The 12,890-nt window shown below is 43.5% G+C and overlaps 1 protein-coding gene across 1 annotated transcript in view; it reads left to right on the top strand.

Moving 5' to 3' along the window:
- NOX5 (NADPH oxidase 5) overlaps positions 1–12,890 on the top strand; it is a 226,376-nt gene that overhangs the window by 174,219 nt on the left and 39,267 nt on the right. Inside the window, exon 10 of the mRNA XM_086958956.1 lies at positions 2,329–2,349. Within this exon, the coding sequence (XP_086815082.1) occupies positions 2,329–2,349 (21 nt within the window). The remainder of the gene's footprint in view (positions 1–2,328; positions 2,350–12,890) is intronic.

Here is a 12,890-nt window from a genome sequence, read left to right as displayed (position 1 = left end):
TGCTTTTTCAGGCTATAAACTAAACTCCTCAAAAACTCAAGTTTTATTTGTAGGTCAAAATCCACCAACACATCTTAACATAGTATCCACCGCAACATATTTAGGAATAAAAATCACAACTCCAATTTCTGATATACCCAAGCTTAACTTTACCCCCATCATTAAAAAGGCGAATACTACTTTAGAACGGATAAATCATTTACATGGCAGAAATAATGTATTAAAAATGCTAATACTTCCACGATTTTTATACCTTTTTCGAACTATACCTCTTGAATTTCCTATAGAATTTTTTAAACAACTTGAAAGAATTGCGGGAAGATTTCTATGGGGATACAAACGCCACCGCAGAGCCTTTAAAAAGCTGACTCTTCCTAAAAACAGAGGAGGCTGGAGTACACCACATTTCTTATTTTATTACTTAGCATCGATACTGCAGTTTATCAAACCACTAATTATTGGCATAAAAGCACCAATTTATGAAGCACATTTCCCTTCCATTTATGAATTTTCTTTAGAGTCAGAAGCTCGTGGCTGTTTTTTAAAAAGCATCGAACCTAGTTACTTCAAGAAAGTTAAATTTAAGACTGTAATTGGCGGTGCGGTGCGTCGCTCGCAGCTTGACCTGCCGCAAAATATGACCACAACCTTCTCTTCTCTGAAAGGATTGAGCCACACCCCTCACGTTAATTTCATTTTATGTTTATGCCTGATACGAGTACTGCGCAGGCTATGATTCGAACCTGGCAGAACTCTACAAATTTAGAAGCGCATTTGAAGACCAGAGATTAGCGAGTGAAGAAAAATGTAAGACTGTTCCGATATTGTTAAAAGAGAGAGCAGTTCATTTTTTTAGTTGTGGAGGTGTTTAGAAACTGCGTGTTTGCTGAAGTGGCAGTTGAGAAAAATAGAAGCAACTCACTCTCAGCTGTTAAGTTTTTTGAATGGGACTTTAAACCTTGCAGAATTTAGTTCGTTATCAGTTGTGAAGCAGTTGGTTATGCGCAATGAATAGTTTAATTCTTTCACAAGAACCCACAATAAGAACTATGAGAGAAATAGTTTAGAAGGGAAAAAACAAGTTATAAAGTATCCGAATACTCTCTTTCTGACTGTAAGAGTAGCGATTAGCAAATATAATTGAATATAAATAAAGGAAATGATAAAATAACTGAAGCAGACTTACCATTAGAAGAATCCAGATTAAGGCAACAGCTGGGAATACTTGAGGTGTGAAACCTAAAAATAAAAGAATATTAAAAGAGGAGAAGTCAGGCTTTTAAAAAGAAAACTAAAGGTGTATAATTCATTACAGGAAATAAGAAAAGATCAAGTGCACAGCTGTTAGAAGAGAGGCAAAGGCCGCACCAAAACTGGGTATGTGTAGACAGTTAAACTAGAGTTTCAGTAAGGCAATAGGGTAGAGTAGTGGTCTTATAATTGTCAATTGTTTTGCAGCTTGCCAGTACATCAAAAAGTCAATACAAAAGTCGTCTGAAGCAGAAGGAAGGATCAGGCAAAGCGTGTAGTCTCTTCCCTGTCCCATCCCCTTTCCCTAGTGGGGTTTTCTAGCATTTGTACTTTGAATTGTATGGTGCTGAAAATCCTGGAGGGGCTCTGGGAACTTGCGACATTCTGCTTCTGTGAATTGTGAAGCACAACCTTGACAGAGTGAAGTGCCCACGTCATAATTATTCGCCCGAGCAGAATGGCGGAAGGTTTGGATTTCAAAAAGCTAGGAGAGATATTAGAAGGAATACAGAGAGAGTTAATCCAAGTCAAGGAAGAAAATAGAGAACTTAGGAAAGAAACTTCAGACTGAACTATGAAAATGAGTAATTTAGTAACATGAACCAGTTTAAAATACCCAGTTTCTCAAGAAAGGAGCTTAGGAGATGCCTCCATCCCACAGCCTAAGGTCACGACACAAGTTATTCATTCTCTATCCCCAGTTATCCCCTTAGCTCCACCTGAGCGTTTCAATGGGGACCCACAGAAGGCACAGGTTTTTCTGACAGAGTGTACCTTGCATTTTATGTGTCGACCGTCAGTTTTCCCCGATGCGCAATCTCGAGTGGCATTTGTCTTATCATATTTGAGTGGGGACGCTGTATCGTGGTCTATGCCTTTGGTGTCTCGGAATGACCCCATATTGTATGATCTTGAATAATTCAAGAAAGAATTTCTACGAATATTTGATCGTCTTGGAGCCTCGCAAGCCACCGATAATGAACTATTGGAAATTAAACAGGGCAATCGTGATTTGATTTCATATTTGGCTCAATTCAACAAGTTGATTGTAGAAACAGAGTGGCCGGAGAACAAGAGGGCAGCGGTGTTCTATTGTGGGTTGAGAGACAAATTAAAGGATGCACTGGCACAAGTACCCAATAGACCAACAGAAATATCAGCGTTAATCAATTTAGTATTGGAAATTGATTTTCGACAAAGTGAGAGGCGAGGTGAGATAAAGAGGGACTTCCGCTCCAGTATTCCTAGATTTGACCGGGCAAGAGTGGAAGCAAGTAAAGAATCTGAAAATGCCCGTGGAGGAGAAATCATGCAAATAGGGACTGTACGGGGTCCTCTTTCCAAGGAAGAGAAGGAGAGACGTAGAGTGAATAAACAATGTCTGTATTGCAGTGGAAATGGTCATTTTGTTCGGAATTGTCCAAAAAAGCCAAAACCAACATCGGTCGAAAACGCTTCGCACCATCAGTAGTTGGAGTTGGGCTGGTGGATGCGAAATCGGAATCAACTCCAGAAACACACACTTTGGCAAATACATTGCAATCTGTGGCTCTGCACCTGTTCATGATGATGACTTTACGGTTTCGAGAGAAAATATTGACTTAGGTCACAGTGATGGTGGACTCAGGAGCCACAGGCAACTTTTGTGATTTGAAATTCGTCAGTAAGATTGGATTGAGATCAATAAGAAAAGAGAAGAGTGAACCTGTTCGTGCGGTCGATGGGACTAACCTCTCATCGGGCCCCATAGTAAGTCATACTGAGCTGGTGGAGTTAGAATCTGAAGATGGTCATCTGGAAAATTTGCAATTTAATTTAATTTAATAGATGCTCCACAGGTTCAGTTAATTTTAGGCTTACCCTGGCTCACCGAACATAACCCTACAATTGACTGAGAGGCTCGATTAATAGCCTTCAATTCTCATTATTGTACAGAAAATTGCTACCAAAGACAAGCAAAGAACTCAGAGAAAATGCTGGCTTTTCATTTAAGTGAAAGAGAGGCTTCCATTTGTATAATCTCCACCACAGAGTTACCTGCAGAGTATTCAGAATATTGTGATGTGTTCAACGAAGTAGAGGCAGAAAGACTCCCTCCACATAGAGATTATGATTGTAAAATAGATCTGGAGCCAGGTGCTAACCTCCCTTGAAGTCGTATGTATGCCTTAACGGAACGAGAGGATGAGCATTTGAAAGAATATTTGCAGAAATATCTTGAAAATTGATTCATTAGACCGCCCCAGTCCCCAGTCTCCTCACCACTTTTTTTTATTCAGAAGAAGAGTGATGAATTGAGAACCTGCATTGATTATAGGGCGATCAATCGAATTACAATCAAGAATCGTTACCCTTTACCATTGATCTCGGTCTTGTTGGATCAAGTGAAAGGGGCACAAGTCTACACCAAACTAGATTTGAGAGGAGCATATCATATAGTTCGAATTCGAGAAGGAGATGAATGGAAAACAGCTTTCCGAACCAAGCTAGGTTTATTTGAATAGCAGGTGATGCCCTATGGGCTGTGCAATGCCCCAGCAGCATTTCAGCATTTCATTAATGATGTATTAAAAGAGTTCATCGACCGGAATGCTTTTGTATACATTGATGACATACTGATATATTCTGACACAGTGGAGGAACACCAGGAACATGTGAAGAAGGTACTACAGAGATTAAGAGAGCACAGTTTATTTGTAAAATTGGAGAAATGTGCTTTTAATGTGACCTCTGTGGAATTTTTGGGGTTCGTTCTTTCCCCCCAAGGAGTCACTAAGGATGAGAACAAAATCAAGGCAGTGATGGATTGGGAATCTCCAAAATCAGTAAAGGAAATACAAAGTTTCATCAGTTTTGCAAATTTTTCCAAGAAATTAATTCCTTTAACCAAGTTGTTGTGAAAAGGTGTTAAGTTTGATTGGGCAAAAGAAGCCGAAGAAGCTTTCATTCAGTTAAAAAAGAACTTCACCACAGCACCAATCCTACTTTATCCTGATCCGTCTGAGCCTTTCTTTGTAGAAACCGATGCTTACAACTTAGCTTTGGGAGGAGTTTTGTCCCAAAGACATAAGATAACTGGTCAACTTCATCCAGTGGCTTTTCGTTCCAGGAAACAGACACCTGCTGAAGTAAATTATACAATCACCGAAAAGGAATTGTTAGCCATTAAGGATGCCTTTCGCGAGTGGAGGCACTATTTGATGGGCGCAAGGCATGCGGTTACAGTTTATACGGATCATCAAAATCTGAAATTTTTAAAGTCGGCAAAAACTTTAACAACAAGGCAATTGCGTTGGTCATTGTATTTTGCTACTATGACTTTGTGATCACTTATCGTCCTGGTTCGCAGAATGGTAAGGCGGACGCCTTGTCTAGGTTGGGTACAGAAGGTATGACTGATGAAATCAAGGAACAACGGATTATACCGGCAGAAAAGATGATTGGAGTGGTCCTTCAGGAATCTTTGGAAAAGGTGAATCAAGGCTTAATGACTAAGGAATGCAAAAACCATAGTTGATGGACAGAATGCAGAACAATGTCATACATTCACCCCAGTACAGAGATCTGGGCCTAAATCCATCGTTTTTTGCACTCCACACCACCCCAGTTCAGACATGGCCATATGCAAATCAGTCTGACCCTGTGCCTCATGGGAACAGTCCAGCCCGAACTGCCAAGCCATGCCTTCCCTGGAACGGAAACAAGCTTCCGAGGACCGGTTTCTGGCATTCCAGCCGTCTTCAGCCCAGCTTGCTTGAATCCAGTGGTGTGGAGAGCATGGGACTCACGTCTGAGCATACCTATCCCACTCGGGGTGACAAATGCAAAAACCACAGTTGATGGACAGAATGCAGAACAATGTCATACATTCACCCCAGTACAGGGATCTGGGCCTAAATCCATCGTTTTTTTGCACTCCACACCACCCCAGTTCAGACATGGCCATATGCAAATCAGTCTGACCCTGTGCCTCATGGGAACAGTCCAGCCCGAACTGCCAAGCCATGCCTTCCCTGGGACGGAAACAAGCTTCCGAGACCAGTTTCTAGCATTCCAGACGTCTTCAGCCCGGCTTGCTTGAATCCAGTGGTGTGGAGAGCATGGGACTCACGTCTGAGCATACGCATCCCACTCGGGGTGACAAATGCAAAAACCACAGTTGATGGACAGAGGTGAATCAAGGCTTAATGACTAAGGAAGACATCAGAAATTGGTTGGATGGGAATCCAAAAAGAACGGAGTGTGAAGGCTTGCTATACCGAGATGGAGCTCTGTATTTACCCACACCTGAGATGCAACAAAAGGCCTTGAAAGAATGTCATGATAGCATCTTGGCGGGCCACAAAGGAATTTCCAGGACATAAGACTTGGTGAGGCGGCGTTTTTGGTGGCCAAATATGATTCAGTACATACGACAATATATAACCACATGTGAGATTTGAGCAAGGGGAAAACCAGAGAGACAAGCTCCCCAGGGTTATTTGAGGCCATTACCCACCCCACCTTATCCATGGCATACAGTAACCTTTGATCTAATTGTAGAATTACCATCGAGTCAAGGTTTTGACACTATATTGGTTTGTGTAGATGCCTTTTCTAAAATGGCCTATTTTGTGCCGATAAAAGGGATCCCCACAGCTAAAACTTTAGCCCATCTCTTCAGTCAACACATAGTTAGAGCCCATGGAGTTCCTAAGGTTTTGGTATCTGACATGGGTTCCCAATTCCGCTCTAATTTTTGGAAGGCTTTCATGAAGAAGTTAAACATAGAATCTAGATGTTCTGCCAGTTATTATCCAGAGACGGATGGTCAAACTGAGAGAACAAATCAAGAGCTCGAGCAGTACCTAAGATTGTGTCTATTAGAACAAGAAGGGGATTGGCCAGACTATCTGTGGGCAACAGAGTTTGCGCATAATAATGCAAAAAACGCTTCCACAGTGTTTTCCCCTTTCTTCTTAAACTCGGGTAGGCACCCTAATCAATCTTTAAATTTCCAAGAAACTGATGTCCCAGCAGTATCTAATTTAGTGGAGCATTTAGCCAAAGTACATAGTTTAGCCACCAAGAATTTAGCCAAAGCAAAAGACACTTACAAACATTACGCTGACAAGAAAAGGAGGAAAGAGCCAGATTTAAAAGTAGGTGATAAGGTTTGGTTAAACACTAAGAACCTAAGATTAAAAGGAAACAGAAAATTTCAACCAAGATTTGTGGGCCCGTATGTCATAGAGAAAAAATTGAGTCCCCTAACTTTTTGATTAAAATTACCTGAGCGGTTCTTTATTCATCCAGTGTTTCATGTTTCATTACTAAAGAAGATGGCAAAAGATATAAGCTTAAACAAACCTCCTAAACCAGTTCACACAGAGCAGGGAGAAGAGTTTGAGGTGAAACAAGTTTTGGATTCTAGAATACGGAAAGGACAATTGTATTATCTACTGGATTGGAAGGGGTATGGCACAGAAGAGAGATCTTGGGAATTATCCTCAGATGTACACACACCTAGATTGATAAGAAATGTTCATAAAAAGTTCCCCAGTAAGCCAAAATGGGAAGGTACATCTTTGAGGGAGGGTACTGTCAGGATCTCTGCTCGACCCCGAAACAGCGGACTTTCACAGTGTGTGGTGACACATGGCTTAGGGCAGAAAAGAAGAAGAATTCATTCGAACATTAAGAAACAAACGAGAGTTGTTCTTAAAATGGCAGCCAGAAAACGATTCTTAGCGCATAAGGTTAGTGCTCTAGTTGTTGGCCAAATCAAGAAGGTTCAAAGCTGAATGAAAATGGGGGATAGACACCGCCTGCTGCCTATCCTGCAAAAATGAGTGGAACCACTGCAATGCCGACCCTCTTAATCCCACCTCAAACAGTCGCTTCAGCAAAATCTTATGGTTCACCGTGTCAAAGGCGGCAGACATGTCAAGCAGGTTTAGAAACGCTGCCTGCCTTCTGTCTGCACGCCTCTGAAGCTCGTCCATAGCGGTGATTAGGGCGGTCTCGGTTCCGTGGGCGGGCCGGAAGTCAAATTGATCAACATCCAGTAGTTGATGACGTTCCAGATGGTTGGAGAGGGTGTTGCTAACCAAACGTTCGACAATCTTGGCAGGGAATGGTAGCAGGGAGATGGGACGATAGTTTTTAGAACAGTCCGGGTCGAGAGAGGGCTTTTTAGCAAAGGAGATACTAACGCCCGCTTCCATTGAGCTGGGACAGTCCCAGTCACAAGAGATTGATTACAGATTAGATGGAGTGAAGGGAAAAGTTCCTTCTTAAATTCCTTCCATGCGGAACAGGGTCTAAGGGATACCCAGAAGAAATCTCTCTGGCTAGTTTACAGAAGGCCTCGTACGTAAGAGGTGGGAACTCGAGTAGAAGATCATTCGGAGCCAAGGTTGGCCCAGCTAGCTGGTCCACCATAGATCCCAGTCTCAGGTCGGGGGGAGGGACAGAGTCTGGCGAGACTTCCAGGTCCTTAATGATGTGTTCGGTTTTTTCTTTGCAGAAAACAGCAAGGTTCTCGCAGAGTTCTTGGGAGGGGATGATGGCGTTTTTGGCGCATTCAGGGTTGGTAACGCTATTCAGAATATTAAAAATGCTTCTAGAATTATTGGTGGAGTTGCAAATCATAGAGGAGTAATATTCTGCTTTTGATTTCTTAATCAGGTTCTTATATTTACGAACTTTATTTTTCCACAGCTCCCTAAAGGTTTCTGTATAGTCACGTCTTCACCTTCTCTCGGCTTGTTTGCAACCCTGCTCAGATTTTTTAAGGTATCATCAAACCAAGGGGCGGAGTCAATACCCTTACAACTACGAGTTTTTAGAGGGGTGTGAACATCAAGGATAGATGTGATACCTGTGCATAGAGAGGAGTAGTTTTCATCTACTTGTTTTTCTTCATCAAAGAGTTGCTCCAATTGGAACACTTCCCCTAGGGAGTGCAAACGAGTAAGGGCTCTCCAGTCTCTGCAATTAATTTTACTGGTCAACCCAGGAGCCTTGTGATGGCCACGTCCATGTGTTAACAAAATTTGATAAGTGAGTGGTCTGTCCACTCCATAGGTAAGGTTTCCCCCATCGCCACCAAATGAGGAACCGCGAACAATAGATCTAAAAGGTGTCCGGCCTTATGGGTTGCCCCAGTGACCAACTGGGAGAGGCCGAAGCTTTCGCAGGAATGAAGTAAGTTGCGAAGACCAGAGTCAAGGGGGCCATTGCGCCAGAGATTAAAATCCCCAAGAATAATCAGTTTGTGATGGGATAGTGCGATATTAGTCAGAGTGACCAAAAGCGCTTGTTGTTGCTGAAGGCTAAATGCACCTGGTGGGCGATAGCATACTATCCCGGTAACAGTAGTCCCGGAGTGGGCCTGAATTGATAAGCCTAAACGTTCAATGCCTTCGGTCGGATCTAAAACAAGAATCTTAATGTTACAAGATGCAATAAAAACCACACCTACCCCCCCCTCCTCTCCCACTAGCCCTAGGAGTGTATAAAAATGTAAACCCAGGAGGACATGCAAAGCCGGGATCAACCAGGCTGTCAGGGCGTCATGAAAAGGAACTCTAGTTCATGAGTTTCAATAAGTAGCTGGATCTCTGTGCTGCGCCTAGGCAGGGACCTCACATTCAGAAGCCTACATTTTAACAGATTATTGCCCAGAAAATCGGCACGTGGGAGGGCCGCATGGAACAATGTAAAAGTACCTTTGTCTGCATGTAGCTTACCAAGTTGTATGAGCGTTTCTCTAGAGTAGGGAGGGCCAGAAGGTAGCAGGCTAGAATCAGTTGGGTTGAGACAGGCCGCGTGGCTGGCGCAAGGCGCTACCTTGACGCGGACGGGTGCAGACGGGCTTGCCTTAGGCGCGCCCGCTGCGCTCGTCCGCTGCGTGTCCGGAAGAGGCACATGTTTTATAGAGAAGGGGACAGGGGAAGGGGGGGTGTGGCCTCAATAAGGGGCGTGGCCTGAAGCAAACGCCGGTGATGGCGGCAAGAGTAACCCTGTGCAGCTTCCGCTGAATCCGCTGCGCGGCCTGGTCAGGAGCAATCAAGTGTCCTGAGAGGTGCTGGAGGGGAAGGGGGTGAGTTTAAAAATACAACAAAATTGTGACACTCAAATGTTTTAAAAGCAAGTCGCGCTCCCGGCTTTCCGCCTCAGGAGATCGGTCAATCTGACGGCGTTTGTATTCAACGCCTTTGATATGGGCTCGGAGGGGGCGTGGCCTCACTAAGGGGCGTGCCGTGAAGCGAACGCCGCCGGTGATGGCGGCAAGAGTAACCCTGTGCAGCTTCCGCGGCAGCGCTGAATCCGCTGCGCGGCCTGGTCAGGAGCAATCAAGTGTCCTGAGAGGTGCTGGAGGGGAAGGGGGTGAGTTTAAAAGTACAACAAAATTGTGACACTCAAATGTTTTAAAAGCAAGTCGGGCTCCCGGCTTTCCGCCTCAGGAGATCGGTCAATCATCTTGAATTTGAAATTCTTTTACATCTTGCAGAGCATTTTAAAATGTTAGACCTCACATGCCGATATATATAGATATATATTGGTATGCAATATCATATATCATTATATTATATATTATATATGATATTATAGATTATTATTATATATTAACTGCCGGCGGTCGCCGATATGTAGTTATAGTTAGGACCATGTTTCCATACGAAAAGCGTTGTTTTACTTGCCTATAACTTTGGCACCTTTTGACATTTTCCAAAAAAGTGCCCCAGCGAATCTTGTTCTGCATGGAAAGTTTCGGGGTGATCCATCAAGCAAGGGACAAGAAAAAGTGTGCGGGGGCAAGAAAATTGTGTTTCTCATGTTAATCCCCATAGAGTCTTTAGATACGCCTGCAGCCCGAACCACTGAACGGAATTACTCTGAATTTGGTAGAAAGGTAGATTTTGGTTCGCAGATCACGCTCTCAGTTAGTTGGTGTAAATCCGTTCAGTAGTTGTTGAGAAATTTAGGGAAATTCAAATTTGTTTATCTGCGATTGCGGCTAATTTGCAAATAATATTGACCTTGTGCAGAGAGCTGCAGAGCTCTGATTGGATATATATATATATATATACATATTTACACACACACACACACACGGTTTAGTGATATGCTAATAATATTTCCCTAAATAGTCATAGAGGTTATAACCCACTGTGTGGGGGCATGTAGAGTGAGGCAATAACTAAAAGGTGCAGATGTCTTGCCTGCCCCACATAGAGTGGATTGGTATCAATGCAAGAGTGCAGACGTAGCACTTTTTGGCGGATGTCCCACGTTCACAGCACTCTAAATCAGGCCTTAAATATTGAATAATCAACGTCAGGCCCCTTAGACCGTGAGACAAAGTTATTATTACACTGTCTCTTATGCAATGCTGCTTTCATCCTGTTTTTCTCTGATTTATCAGGACAAGCTTTTGCACCCGCTTGCCTACGATGGACTGGTGGCCACCACCGCAGATGATCAAATCGAACTGACATCATACAAGCCGCGCAGATTTGCAGACTGTGACCTGGCAGAGACACCCCACGTCATGGAGGCCCAAGAGATGCCACATGTGAGAGAAATGGTAGCTAACTTACTTTCTGCAGGTTCTCACGAGCTCTGCACTGTGGACAAGAGCTGACCTGGCGCAGCACTGCATCATGTTAGCTAAACTTAGGGCCTCATTTATGAGGCGGTGCGTCACTTTTACGCCGCCGGTGCGTAACTTTTTTGTGACACACCAGTGGCGTAAGAAATGCGCCTTGTTGTGCCATATTTACAAAGTGACGCATCTAGGTAGATGTGTCACTTTGTAAACCCATGCGCCACATTATACCTGCGCCAGGTATAATGTATGCATAGGGGGCGTATTGACGCAAGGAAGGGTCGTAGAAATGACGCAGTGAAATCTATGAGATTTCACTGTGTCACTTTTAGGACGCCGTTGCGTCAAAATCTTGCGCCTGCCTCACAGCAGGCGTAAGACTGACGCAGGCCCTTTCACATGGGGCTTGCCCCATGTGAAAGGACGCATTGCTGGAGTTGCGTCACTTTTGTGACACACTCCAGCAATGCGTCACTTTTGCGCTTACAGATACGTCAGAAATACTGACGTATCTGTAACTCCTTGCGACATGATGCGTCATACATTAAATATGACGCATCAGGATTGTCGCAAGGAGTGCGCCCTGAGAAGTGACGCATCGCTGTTTTCACGCAGCGATTCGTCATTTCTCATAAATGAGGCCCTTGGAGTGCAGTGTGCGGTTACAATTACATCTCCTTGTTGCAGCAGATTACAAAAACGCGCAAACTATGCCTCTCCTTAAATAGATGAAAAGGCGTATTTTCCAAACCAACAATTTACTTGAAATGTTATGTTTTAACCTATATTCAGATGTTTTACATTCGGATCAGTGTTTTCATTGCGGTGAGCCTAAATTGTGGCCTGAATGCAATGTATTAAAGGTGTCGTAGTGTGTGCCTCAGACCGACTCTACATAGAAAGCTATTTTCAAGGTGAGCGAAACAGTCATTCAGCTGCATTTTGCACCTCCTTCCCTAGAACAGACTTGCTATGTTAGTGTGTCCATATTTCGCAGGGAAACACAATTTGTTTTACTTGGCAACTGAATTCCTTGCTGTGTGGACATAGCTTGGGCATACAAACTGGAGTTTAAGAGTAATGAGAGAGCCATCAAAAGCTATCGTATGTTTGAGGCAGGACAACATTTTTTGCGCTGCATGATTACACTGGCATGAGGGCTGCGTGGCATAGGGCCTGATGGAATATAAAGTGGTTAAAAAAAATTGAGCCCCTATATGCGACCAGTATTTGAGTGACCTGAATGGAATGCTATACTGCCTCCTCTCCGATACACTTTCTCTACATTCACAACGGGCAAAGGGTCCAAATGAGATTTTGTGAACGGATTACCACCCAAAATCAATAGTCAGTATCTTACCTCTGGGACGGATCAGAATATGGTCAGAAAACATTGATAAATCACATTCTGATTCACTATTTAGAAGGGGCGCCCATAACACGCCCCTTCCAAATACTGCATTGGTATGGAGTCACAATCCCATTTTAGGAGTCAGTACAAATTTGCTAAAAACACAATGGGAGGCGGTCTTTTGATGTCCAGATCTGTAAATCCAGTCTATTCTCAGCCCCTTCACAACCCACAAGAGTGAACTTTTCTCTGAAGAAAACTATTTCCCTTTTCCCCCTTTCTCTAAGTGACCTCTGCTCAATCACAATCACTCAAAGGGCCAAAATGATTCCATTACATAGGCGAGTTGCACCTTACTGGTAAAAAAACGGGCTACCTAGAGTTTCTCCACCCAGACAACAGAGGCCAAATACACAATTAGTAATGAAGACGAGGGGCGTTTTCACAGCAGATGTGATTTGTGTATCACTATATATTTATGCTGGAAACACTTACCCCGGATCACAAGCAGGTAGCAGATAACTAGGTGAAATCACAAGCTCACTGCCAACTGCAGCTCTGAAATCCTATACATGAAACAATATTAGAATGCTGCTGGTGGTGGTGGGAAGTATGTATCGTGGGGTGGTTATATTCTGTCTCTGCTCTATGAGCCACCAGAGAAAAAACATATGCTGTTCTTCTCCCAAAAGC

Source organism: Lissotriton vulgaris, chromosome 2_1, assembly GCF_964263255.1.
Source record: "Lissotriton vulgaris chromosome 2_1, aLisVul1.2, whole genome shotgun sequence".
NCBI classification, from domain to species: Eukaryota; Metazoa; Chordata; class Amphibia; order Caudata; family Salamandridae; genus Lissotriton; species Lissotriton vulgaris.
Note: the sequence above shows the minus strand (reverse complement) of the source record. Positions and strands in the feature narration are given on the sequence as shown.